General features: G+C 37.7%; 1 protein-coding gene across 9 annotated transcripts in view; it reads right to left on the bottom strand.

Moving 5' to 3' along the window:
* The window catches only part of MIGA1 (mitoguardin 1), a 43,015-nt gene that overhangs the window by 13,609 nt on the left and 16,500 nt on the right, over positions 1-12,906 (bottom strand). For all 9 annotated transcript variants that reach the window (XR_010373455.1, XM_064455344.1, XM_064455345.1 and 6 more), the window contains exon 8: positions 4,160-4,260. Coding sequence is in view for 8 of the 9 variants with exons in the window: in XM_064455344.1 (XP_064311414.1) it covers positions 4,160-4,260 (101 nt within the window). In the remaining variant the exon portion in view is untranslated. The remainder of the gene's footprint in view (positions 1-4,159; positions 4,261-12,906) is intronic.

Genomic DNA, 12,906 nt, shown 5'->3' with positions numbered 1-12,906 from the left:
TTATTATTAAAGCTTTTAGAGAACAATTTCATGACTTGCTGGCCTAAGTTTTCCTATTCATAGCCATACAGCAAGGAACCGCAGCTGTCCTTTGAGGGAATCAAAGGAATCTGGTTCCCGTTGACCAGTCTTCATTGCCACATGGAAAACTTTTCCCTACAATGGAATCCTTTTAACTGCGGCTACATCTATTAGGTTGTGGCAGACAAATAATGGCAGGGGGAAAAAAATCAACAGAAATAAAGCATGAAGTTTGAGGAATTTGTTAGAAAGGACATAGTAGCAGGAGGTGTTTCTCAAAGTGGAACAGAACCTTCCTGTTGCCTACAACACTACTGACATTTGTTGGGAGGTGGAAAGCTTCTGATGATGACATGAATAGACAAGCTTTATTACTGGCTGTCGTGCTTCACCATGGACACCATGAAACCTTTTCAGTTTGCCCAAAGTAGTACGCAGTGGATAGTGGCACTTCAGGTACAGGTTCTCCAAAGAAATAGTATTATTGTTAGCAGAATGAAAGACTTCAGGGATTAATTCTTTCCACTGTTTCTCCACATGTTTTAAGACTATAAATACGAGGCACCTCCATACCTCATTAAAGTTTTTAGAATAGGGAGCTCCTTATGATTTGCTACCCAGGGCATGCTCAACTGCAGGACTGCTGTAGTACATTTGTTTTTGGGGTAAGAAAATAATCCACATCAAACTAGACAGATGACATGAATGGGGGAAGTGACCAGGATGAGAACAATAAGGTCTGAGAAGATCAGATTAGTGATTATGGTCACATTTCTGAAGCAGTCAGAATACAGAATATATACGTGTCTGATTTTTACAATGAAACAGGAAAGAAACCAAACCAGACACCTCCCTTATAAATGCTACAGGAATACACCTTACTACTACTTGCCAACATTATTCCCTCTGGTATTCCCTATTTCAGGAAAGGAATAAAACATCTCTCTGTAAACAAGTAAAAAGGTACCCCTACCTTTCAGTGACAGGGATCTTTTTGAGCACTTTCTGAATCTAAAATTCCATTTCATTCAATTTGAAGGTTTTGGTGCCAGGTACAAATAATTACAGGCATATGGAAACTGGTGTTCCTTCCCTGTTATCAAACCCTACTCCTTCCTGAACTGTTGTTTTAATAGATTTGAACTGAGAAAAAGACAACCTTAGTAAAGGAATTAGTGATAAAAAAAGAGAGCAGCTAAGGCTTTATTCACAAACCTAAAATCTCCTACGCTTTGGACTGAGTTAACATTTTAATAAAGCAAGCAAAATTTATTTGATAATAGAACTACAGGTTCAGTTCTGGTCAAGATGTGAAAATAAGACATGCTAAACGCATGTACACTGACAACTGAGAGGCAGCAATGAAGCTCACTGTCAGGGAGAGCAGAAAGAGCTTCTATTGGAAAGATGGAAAAGAAGCCAGGAAAGAGAGGGTGGAGAGCTTTATCTGGCACACTCATGGCTGTGTTCTTGCCAAAGGTGGTAGCTATTTCGATCACACAGTAGGTGAGATAGCAAGTGTCAAGACACTAACCCTCATAAAGACAAGCTGATGGCAGACGGTCTCAAATGGGGAAGAAAATGCCTCTATCACTATTGCTATAGTATCTATAACTTAATTAGGGCAAATGGTTGTGCTTACCATCCCTTCTGCAGTGCTTCTGAGAGCCTGCGAGTACTCAGGAATGGAAGTCTGTCTGGGCTTAGGGATGGCAACTGTCTGTCTAAACCATCTTTATAAGGATTTGGGCACCTGTGTATTGTAGGTATCCAGACTGGCACAATTCTGTACGAGGAGTCATCAAGTGCATGATCCTCAGCATCCTCTTGATTATCAGCCATAGCCAAGCTGAAGTTTTGGCACACCCTACTGCTGTCCTGTAGAGCTCGTGTGATTAAATTCTGCCAACTGCCCCAGTTTTGTACAGTTCTTTTCTTGAAAGCCATCTTCCTATGCCTTGTCCTAATATAACACAGCACAACATTCTTGTTTCCTCCTAAGCAGTATGCGTATCAGTTTCCATCAAAACGTCTATGTCTTGTTTTAGGATTCCCTGTGTCTTTGCTGTTATCTCTCCTGAGGGCAGTGAACTAAATTTGACTTCACTTCATGTCAGCACTGAAACACGGAGATAGCTTCCAGTCTCTAAAACCAGAATCCCACAAAATACTTCGCCCTGCTCCTTGGGACAGGATGCAATGTAAAAGGAAGATGAGTAACTGCCAACATACAGCTTGTAGCATGATGTGACTACAAAAAATGGTGCTACTTTGTGATTTCCCGGAAGGTGAAGTTACTAATGATTCCAGTAGGACAAAAATCACACAGCAGTATACACTTATATGAATTTCAGATTTTAAAACTTTGCTAAAAATCTCTATCAGCACACAGAGTTTCAGATAGTTGCTAAAATTTTAGCTGCAATCAGGGAGCATGGGACAAAAGGAAAAAATGCTTATTTGCCCATTAGCTGAGAAAAATCCAAAGCTGGTAACACTATATGCATAAGAGAAGACCAATTCACAGCTTTATTTCACCTGCACCACACAATGATGTCCCAGTGGCTACTACTAGTGAGCTAACTGGCCCTGTAGTTTAAGCCTAGTGGCTCATATTTAATCTAGAATTTTCATGGTGTTCTGGTTTGAACACCAAACTTCAGGTTGCTTATGGCTTTGTTACTCTTCAAGACTCATATCAGCTGAGAATTTTAATAAAATCTGAGAAAGGAGATCAGAGAGCTTGTTCTATTGGCAAAGGCTAGAACGCTGGAAAGGAAGAGAAAAATCTTTGCAACTTTTTTCTGGAAGAAAGAGGTAACAGAAGTGGCTTTGATGTATCAAAATGCAGAGAATATTTTCAGGATGTGTAAAGACTATTCCATTGCCAATTTTGACTCATCAGGATAGGATGGTTATTCCACTAGGGTGATATATCCTGGTTTTTTGGGGGTTTTTTAAGCCAAGCAACACAAATGACCATAATGGATTGTTCCCATCTCCACCTACTTGCAAAAACAGTAGGAAAGTTCATGGGGATGAAAAAAAAAAAAAAAAAAAGATACAAAGTGTACCAACTCTAATGGTTTACAGCTCCTCTCAAGACCTAACAATGTTGAAGCAAGCTTGAATTGTGGTCTCACCCGAATTACAGGAAAGAGTATAGACACAGTCTTAGGAATGAACACTAGGCATACCATCACAACTTACTGTGAATTACTAAATCACGATAATTGTGTCATGGAAAAACAAAGCACACAATGGACAGTCAAAAGATAATTGCAAAGAATGTGTATGCAATTCTCTCTTTTTACAGCTGTCTGAGTTTAGTAGCTTAGTTGTGGTGCATACATGATAGCAATATCTAATGCCGAATGTATCTACTGAGACCAATTGCCTTTCCTGTAATTGGGAGAAGAGTGCTATTCAAGATCACTTCAGCTCCTGAGAGGCTATGAAAGGAGATATTCCTCATCCAAATAAGTGTGCCACTGTATATAAAATTCTTCCAAATACTTCAAGGGAGCTGTAGCAGATTTCAGCTAATAGACAATGCCCTGTTATCAGAAGATTATTTCTTTATGTATCCTTTGTGGTCTTATCCAAGAAGATTAGGGAAAGTTAGATGAAGTACAATAAGTTAGACAAAGTGCATGGTAGGTACTAAAATAGGTAGCTGTCAATTTTAATAATTTCCTCTCCACAAACATCCAGCTCCAAAAAAGACAAAGCCTTCTTCATACATCTTTATGTTATGGTAAGGGAATAGGGGAAAATAAAAAGGGAACAGAAAAATGCAGTTCATGGGGAAAGGAACTACTATAGCCTCGACTGTGCTTCTTCCCTCATGAAAATCTGACATATTTTTCAAAAGCAACTTCTTTTTAGAAGGAGTTGGGGAAACATTCTGCCAGTGCACAAAAAAACCCAAAAACCCCCAAAAAACCAAAAAGTGCAAACTGAACCCAGCTTCACTACTTGAACTGCTAGGAAGCTGGTTACAACTAAGCAAGGAAAGCTTTTTCCCCATAAGAGAAATACGCTTTGCTTACAATAATTAGCAAAGAATTAAGATTCTTCTGTTCACTGTTCATACAGATCAATGAATCTTTAAAGAAGCAATTTTTAAGAGTCTTACCTCAGCTGTGGAAACAAAGGAGTCCGTTGATGCAATGCTTAATGTATCTCGAAGGCAGAAATCATCTGTATTATCCTTTACAGTAATGTCTGTATTTTTATCTTTAAAATAAAAAAAGAAAACCCTAATTATTAGACTATGAGAAAATTCCATTTAGGTCTTGAAAGTGTGTTTCATGTATACTTTAATGTAGTATTTCATTTGGAAGGCAGAACATTGTACTACTATGAGAGTAAATTCTTCTATGACCTGTTAATATATATAAGGGTGACTGTATTCTTCTGTTTTTAAAGCACAGTTAGAAACATCGTCTGCAGTGAAGAGAGAGAAGAAATAATTTTTCCCCAGGGGTTTTGCCTTTTCTTTGATAGGCTTCTGAAGATCTCTCTATCTAAAGAGACTACATCGCTATATTGATCTAAATCCTCTGTTAAGTTTTTACCTTGGCTGTGTTATATAACCAATGCTCAGTGTTTTAGTAACCAAGAAATACTGTTCTAAATAAAAGCCCTTAATAAAAAACAGGTTTCGGCTTCACTTGAGTTTGTTTCATTTTCTACTTCTCATGCCTTTTTTCACTTGCTGGTTCTTCAGGAGAGCAAGTGAAGTTTTTAACCTTCTCGTTATCCTCTTTCCCCAACAAGCTTTTCCATTGAAATAACACATCCAGAAGCATTTCATATAGTACTAGAATTCTTAACGCCTTTGAAATAACTGATATTTTATGCTTAAAATCATCTGCAATACAATTTCTCTCAGTTCTCCTTTAATTTATTCTCAGATTTCAGTTGTTGCACATATTACTAGCATACATGGGTTTTTCACCATACAGACACACTTTCACAGAAGGATTAAATTCATAAGTCAGTAAGTCAGACTTTGGCTTGACGTGCCCCATACTGCATCCTCGGTAGAGCACAGGCATTTATTTTGGGTTACTTTACCTTCAGACATTACACATGTGTTGCTAAAAGTCTGTTTTATTTCCAACAGTCAGCAGCGACCAGCTACCCAATGTCATCCAGATCTGTTGCTACAGCAATACTTCATTAAAAACACTATTACATAGCAAAGTGGCCAAATGCCAATATACTGGAATGGTTTACTCATCAATTGAAATCTTACAAATCCACATAACTTAACTATGATTTCGGTCGTTGTTATGGTTTGATTAGTTACGGACTTGGAATAACAGTTCAAAAATTGCATATAACAACAAATATCTGTCTTTGAGACTATTGACTGAGGGAAAAAATTATTAAAAGTTTGGCCAAAGATTTTACTGGATTGAGTTAGGCAGATTCCAGCTTGTAATCACAACTTTACCAATATTCATATGAAAGTCTGATTTTTTCAGATCATACTTAATAGTTAGTTCTTTTTTCTAATCTCTTAAAACCAAGAGGAAAAGTACAGCAGCATCCAAGTTGGTTGAGAAACAATCACATACTGGAATTTGAAGAGCTGGAACAGAAAACAAAACTGTGGTTTGTAAAGCATTTGCTTGAGGTCTGGTAAGAGCAGACGGGTAACATGATGTTTTCTTCTTATTCGTAGCTCATAATTTACATTTATCCCCCTCTAATATTACATTAAATGCTTTTCTAGTATCACTTTTTCACATAAGCAGTTGCTGAAACTGCAATAATACTGTTAAACATAGGGTAGTACGGGGATGTATAGCCTAACTGCAGATTTTTCCACTGAATCTCTCCTTTTGACTAAGTTGTTTTCCATAATAAATTTGCAATTAAACCAAAAGTTTCTACATCTCACAGTTAGAAAAGCCCTCTAGCACCTGGTTCAAGTGCAGTCCAAGGAAATATTATTCTCCTGATCCTCCCAGTCTGTAAGCAATATGCGACACTTGCTTAATGAGAAATAAACAGCTACAATTCATAAGTAGCAATGCAAATTACAAACTCCTACGAGCATAAAGCATGGGCCATACTGATAAAGATCTTACTGATGGCTTTAATGAAGATGTTAAGGTAAGGACCCAACTCTTATGTACACAAAGTTCAGCTGTCAAGTAGTCTCATATATCAGCTTATTCACAATCCAAGAATGTCCCCACCACCCTCAGAGGGAAGTCCCAGTGATACCAAGGACTGAAGCATCAGAGCCTTTGGATACTGTCTGATAACTACTGTGCTGTTGCTATTATATGTGAGTTTATAACTCAGTGACAACAACATAACTCCAGACTGACACCGAAGTATTTAACACTGGGCTATGTGATTGATTACATATCAATGGGAATAATGCCATTTAAAATTTATTCTGCATATATGTAAAAAAAACCCCAGCTGGTGTAAATGAAGGAACTGCAGAGTTTCCAGCCCAGAATACCACAGAATCAGAGGTTCTTCTGTGGAGTTTGTATCCAGCCTGATACAGATTACATGAAGCTCTGAAGATTTTAAATACATCGATATTTGCTGAAGAAGTCATAATTCTAAGTTTTCTAAAATGGGCCTAAAACTGTCACCTACCCAGTATGTTTTTAACATGTTAGTTGAAGAAGGAATATCTGTGTTTTCACTCAAAGAAAATTCTCCCTACTGCAAAAAAAAAGACACAAAATTTTAATGTTATGATAACAAAAAATTTGATTAAAAAAACGTTGGTAGGGCTGAGTGAAGTAATACCTTTGGCAAGTGATAAGTCCACAAAAGCACAGCCTCCCCAAAGAAAACAAAACAGCCTTGTCAGCTATTTCTGACTTTCTGACCACCACCACCCTAATACCCTAAAATACCCTTAGCCAAGCAGGCGCTTATCAGTACCCACGCTGTGCAGAGAGCACACTATTATGAAGTGTTAGGGTGAAAATTAAGTTACAGCTGGAGTACATACCATGCAAGTACCAGGAGATGATTTTTAGGCACAAGAACAAAAAAAAAAAAAAAAAAAAAAAGAGGCAGCAGCACAATGAGATTCCTGGAATGAACAGCTGCAAGAGGAACCCACCCACCAGCGGCTGCAACTGCTCGCGCACTCATCCCTAGTTCTTATGTAGCCTAATACCTTCAGGAAAGAAATAGTAGTGAGAGTGTGAGCTTCAAATATACTTTACTTATTTGAGAAGCAGGAAGTTATTTTGGGTTCATTTACACTTGTAAAAAGGATGAAGTAGAGTTCAGACCTGATACTGACAACGGTAATTGCCATAAAGGCTCTTGGTTGCAGCGCCTTAAAATGCATATGTGGTTTTAAAGTTAGATTAAGGGTATTAAAAAAAGCTAATATGGAGTATTGCTAAAGCTTATGAAATTAATCCTAGCTTTATAAGATTTTGCAAGCAACTATCTATTTGAAACTAAGCAGGCTAAAAAACCCAAACCAGAACAAAGCTACTTTCACATCTATGCACAGCGTACTAATCTAGAGTATTCATTTGGCTTTGCTCTGGTAGGTTCATATGGTAAGACAGACCACAAAACTAACTCTCTAAACTCTCAGAGCAAAATCTGACCTTAGAGATGGAACTGTACAAAATTAACTTTTTTAGCACACAGCTGGGAAGAATTCACCTTCCCATAATGCTTTAGAATCTTGAAAACCATTTATATATGTTATCTTTCCTCCAACTCTGAATGACACATGGCATGAGTTCGCAAGTGAGTTTGGCACTTATGTGCAGGAGTTAAAGGAAAGCAGTTACCCACTGGCAAAGAACTCACTGGGAGTTAAGGAATTTAGTTCTAATTGCCACCATTAAAGCCATGGTTCCCTGTTCTCCCCAGCCCTCCCACTTCAGTGGCACATCAGTGCAGTTACACACCACGAGCAGGAAAACAGGATGAGAAAGGAGAGACTTGATAGACTCTAATGAGGAGAAAACCTTGCAAAGGAATACACTTATGAAAAGTCCCAAGAGCAGCAGGGTCCCAGTATTCTGCCAGGCTACCACACAGTCAGCCACTGTGCTGCGTGCTAGTCAGGCCCCTTAGATGTGTGGCTTCATGCCTAGACAAAGGAATGAAAATAATCAAGTTCAGAGACCACAGAAGCATGAATTACTACATAATTCCGTTTCAAGAGAATGTGCCACAGTCTTCTAGCTAGTCACAAGTGGCACAATGGTTTGTCACCACTGTTGCTGAAGCATCCAAAAGCAGCTTTATTTACGGTTATAAATAGTCATAACTCTGAGAGCGTTGACTGAACATTCACTAAAAAAAATCATCACTCCTACCAAGTAGCTACTAATGTATTACATGAAGTCTTACAGGATGCACCTAGAAAGCAGTGGATTTTACTTTATGTTGTATTTATAAAAAGAAAACAAACCCAACCTTCATACAGCACCTTCCAATGACTGGGTCATATACCAACAGGTTAAGAAAGGCAAGCCAAGAATGGAGCAGAGTGTCCGCACAGTCCATTCTGGATTTAACAGTTATTGTTAAATGATATGTTTACATTCTCCAGTATCACAAATGCCTGGGTTCAAGAAAGTGCCTATAGCTGGAGGCATCTCACCTCACTGTATATGAACAAAGCTGTTATTGACTTCAGCATAAAAATATATTTCAGGTCAGGATATTTTAAAAATATCTAACCAAATCTTGTGTTCTACCAGTACATCAGCATGAGACGAGTTAAACATGTCTCATGGTTCTTTGCTGGGACTGCTCTGATGCAAACTGAAGTGACATATTTTTTTAAAAAAACCAAAACACTCTTCCCACCATGAAACCCACAAAAAGACACTCCAGTGCTGTACGATCACCCAGCTCGGCTGTCAGTACATGCTCACACCTCCAGCAGGCCCCTGTTGTGAACACACAGCTTCTGCTCACCAGTATTTGACTAGGAACTCAGCAACCAAAGCAGGGGTCTAATGGAAAGGAGCAACTGGGGAAAATAGAGTATGGGACAGCACCAAGTACTTAGTATTTGCAATTTCACCTTCCTCCTAGTACTCACAGACCTTTTTCAAGGTAAGCTTTGACTGAGCTAACTACTGAACCTTCCAATTACATCCTTAACAAATACCTTAGTAGTTTTCATGCAGAGAATAATCTGCTTTTGGACAAATAGAAGGCTAAGTCTTACTTCCTCAGTAAAAGTTGACTCAACAGAGCTTTAATAACTGTTTCAAAGTACAGCTATAATCTTCAGGGTCCACATGAAAGCCTTCCACTACAATACTCTCACACAGGCCCATGTTCCAAGACACTGGATGCATAATGCTAATTAGGTGAGCAAAACACAGATGTTCTTTAATCACACTGTGTTCTGTATTTATTACTTTGATGTTATTTTTAAGACAAAAGGAGTCCAGACAATTAAAAGCTGAATTAAAAGCATGTGTAGAGATGTCAGTAATAGATTCTTCATGTTTAAATATAAATAAGTAGAGAATTCATACAAAAATTGAAAAGTACAATCCATTAAGTTTACACACATAAGCAATAAAATCCACCTGAAAACTGAGGTGTACTGATTTGCAATATTTGTCATCTGGAAAAAGATGCAACCTGCCTGAAATAACCTTATAAACTTCAAGAGATTTTCCACCACTTTGGAAAGAAATCATAGCAATTTCTGGGGTGTTTATAATAATTTGATTATTTTCAGACCTTCAAGATACTGACTTTGTCCATAAACGTATATTATCTGCTGAGCACCACATGTTTAATAATGTATAAAACAAAACAGTGAACAACATGGCTACTGCTCTTATACTCTAAAACAGTAAAACCAAGCACCTTGAATGCTCTCATCTAGCAAAGGTAGAGACAGCACAAAATGCTTGTGCATAAGTAATCGTTTTAGTCTTTCCAAGTAAAAAACAAATATACCTAAGAAAGGAATTTAAGTATAATTTATTTCTTGTAATCCATAGACACAGGTACTTTAAACAACTCAAGAGTATAAGTAAATGTTATATAGCTTTGATGTTCTGGAATGGGGATAAATCAAATGATTCTTTCAAGATTTAAATCTGCTAAAGAACTCTTCTATAAATTTCACAACTGAATTGGAATATTTTCTGATAGGTGCAATTTTTTTAAAGCAACGACATTACCAAAAGGCTAGAGATATAATTTTGTTATAGACAATGTGACCTGTGAAAGCTGTCCCTGAATCATTGTGGCATGCTTTATCGCAGAACCAAAATCTCAAAATAGAAAGACCCCACCATGAGGAGCTCTGCAATACAAATTTCAAGGAAGAAGCAGAGTAAACACACGTGGTGCTAGATTGCCAAAATCTGAACTTTAAGAAAATAAAGCAGCATCTAATGTGTATTTTATAACCTGAACTAACACATCGTATGTGCTGACAGCTGAGAAATCAGCTTAGTAAACAAAATAAATGTATGCATATGTTCACTTCACTGGTTTACTGCTCTGACTCTCTGCTTGACACAGACATATGATCCTGAAACAGATTTGAGATGTATATCCTGCATAAACTACATGTCACTGTTAGGTCTCTCCCTATCGTACAGCTTTTTGTTTCTTTGAAAATGTAAACTTATTCATAACTGCACATTTTAAGGTTCTACATTTACACAGGGTTACAATTTTCTGCAACTTTTCCATATCCTGAAGCTAAAAAACACTGGATTTTCCCTGATTTTAAGGTTTAAATCCCTATCCTTTAAAGAAGAATTTGATTTTTGACCACCCTCCTGTTTTCAAGTCTAATAGTTTAGGTAACTATTTCTGTATTTGTATTTGATTTGAGAGAGAAGATCTGGCAATCAAGTTTGCTCAGATGTCTCTTCTGGGCAGAGCCTGTTTAGATGGATGTGCAACACAAAGCTATCACTGTTTCCTCTTCATAGGGGTACTCCATTCTTCTGTAATTCAGAAAGCATCGCATCTATTTTGTCCACAGCAAAGCCTAGTTTGAATTCCAGCGCTGCTTATTTTAAAACATTGGCTGTCCACTGAGGATTTATAGCACAGCACTGTGAAGACTGCCAGATACCTTAGTCATCAGATTTGAACGTCACTGCCTTTTCTTAGTTCTTAACAACCTAAAAACAAGAGCAACCTACTGCTATTTTTGCACAGACACTTTCTAGTGACAATGGAATGGTCTGTTCAGCCATATTCAGTGTGATAGTATGTTAACTCATTGTGATGCAGAGAAGATTCAAAATGCAATGTCGTATTTACAGGAGAAGGAAGTACAAGGTTAACTTTGAGGCTCACACATATAGAATTAGCTCCTTTAATACCTTTCCTATGCCAGAGGCCTCCATAAGCAGGTTAAGTACAAAAGTCTTCTCGCTAGACTTGAGAAAGGAGTCTCAAAAGTAGGTGAACTTATCTCTTTGGCCTCAGTTCTACAACACCTGTGTAAACCTATTGAAATCAGTGGGTACTTAAAGCAAAACATTCACACAAGTGCACTACTATTAGTATCCCTTTATTCTTTCCAAGGCAGTTCACTGCCACCTTTCTGGTTTTCTCACCGTGCATCTCTTGATAGAAGAGTAGACAGTAGCACATGCAGTGATGAAAAAGGATGAGAACAACCAGCAACTGTTGCTCAGCTCCTGGAACTTGTTGCTTTATAAAGTTCACTAATTTGTTATACAAAAAAGGAAAGAGTAAACAATTTAGTATGCTACTGTATAGACTATTTTGCTGGACATAGCATGAGGGTATGGAACCATCCAACATGTTCTCTTCAAAGTAAAATTTTAAACACAAGATTGCTGGGAAGGTTTATCTTTAGCCAGTATATTATGCTTCAGGGATGTTGACATTTCAAAGCAAGTGAGACAAAAGGAATCCACATATTAATTTGTTCTACCATTAAAAGCAGTCTAGCAGTTTGTAATTCCACTTACCTGTATGAAGACAGTATCAGAAAAGAAAGATTGATATCTTTCTATCCCTGGAATTAACAGAAGGATAGAAAGACAAAACCAGCTATACATATAGATCACCAACTGGTGATCCTTGGTGAAATACACATCAAAAGATGCAAATATATATATTTGACTTGGTCTAACATTTGGATTCTGTATTCAGAATGGAGACTCTAGCATGCTTGACACAGGCAAACTCTGCAGGGGCAGCACAAGAATCTTAGTCTTCACTTGAATTTCAGGGCAGATCTGTCTTACAGAATTCTGCAGACCCCAGTGAAACTGCTCAGGAATGTGACTGGCTTCTGCAAACCCAGCTGCACACAGCATACAGTTTAAGAACCTAAATTAGCCAGACACATGCTTAACTTTAAACAATAAGACTTAATATCTTAAGTGCCCTACTGATTGAGGCCTGCTTGCATTCCACTTGCCCCCCAGAGTAGGAAAGAATGAGATAAGAATCCTTAAAATGTTGTAGTGAATGAAGAGTTGTTCCTCTGGACCTTCAGTTTACTAAATAACAACAGTTAACAAACTTCAATTTAGAAACAAATTAATAACACTATAAGGTTGCTAAATGCATTAGCAACAACATACTAATACTTGAATTATAATGTAGGTAATGATCAGTGCACCCTGACCCTGGAAGATAGCTTGACACCGATTAGCAGCTACTCAGACGTAGTTAGAGCTGCTATCTGGTCAATATATTAGTTATCTGGGGTAAATTAGAGTAAAGTAAAATAAAGCAAAGCTTGAATAATAAAGAATGTACATAGTTTAGGGTATCTGGAAATTTGTATATGCTTACCTTTAAATACTTGCAGCATATCTGCATGTAGAACAAGGGCAGCTTTAAATAGCAGTAGAGAGAATAAAGCATGGTGTGACCGACATGTGC

The sequence above is a fragment of the Phalacrocorax carbo genome, chromosome 6 (assembly GCF_963921805.1).
Source record: "Phalacrocorax carbo chromosome 6, bPhaCar2.1, whole genome shotgun sequence".
In the NCBI taxonomy this organism is placed as follows: domain Eukaryota; kingdom Metazoa; phylum Chordata; class Aves; order Suliformes; family Phalacrocoracidae; genus Phalacrocorax; species Phalacrocorax carbo.
The sequence above is the reverse complement of the archived record's forward strand: the minus strand, read 5'-3'. Positions and strand labels throughout refer to the sequence as shown.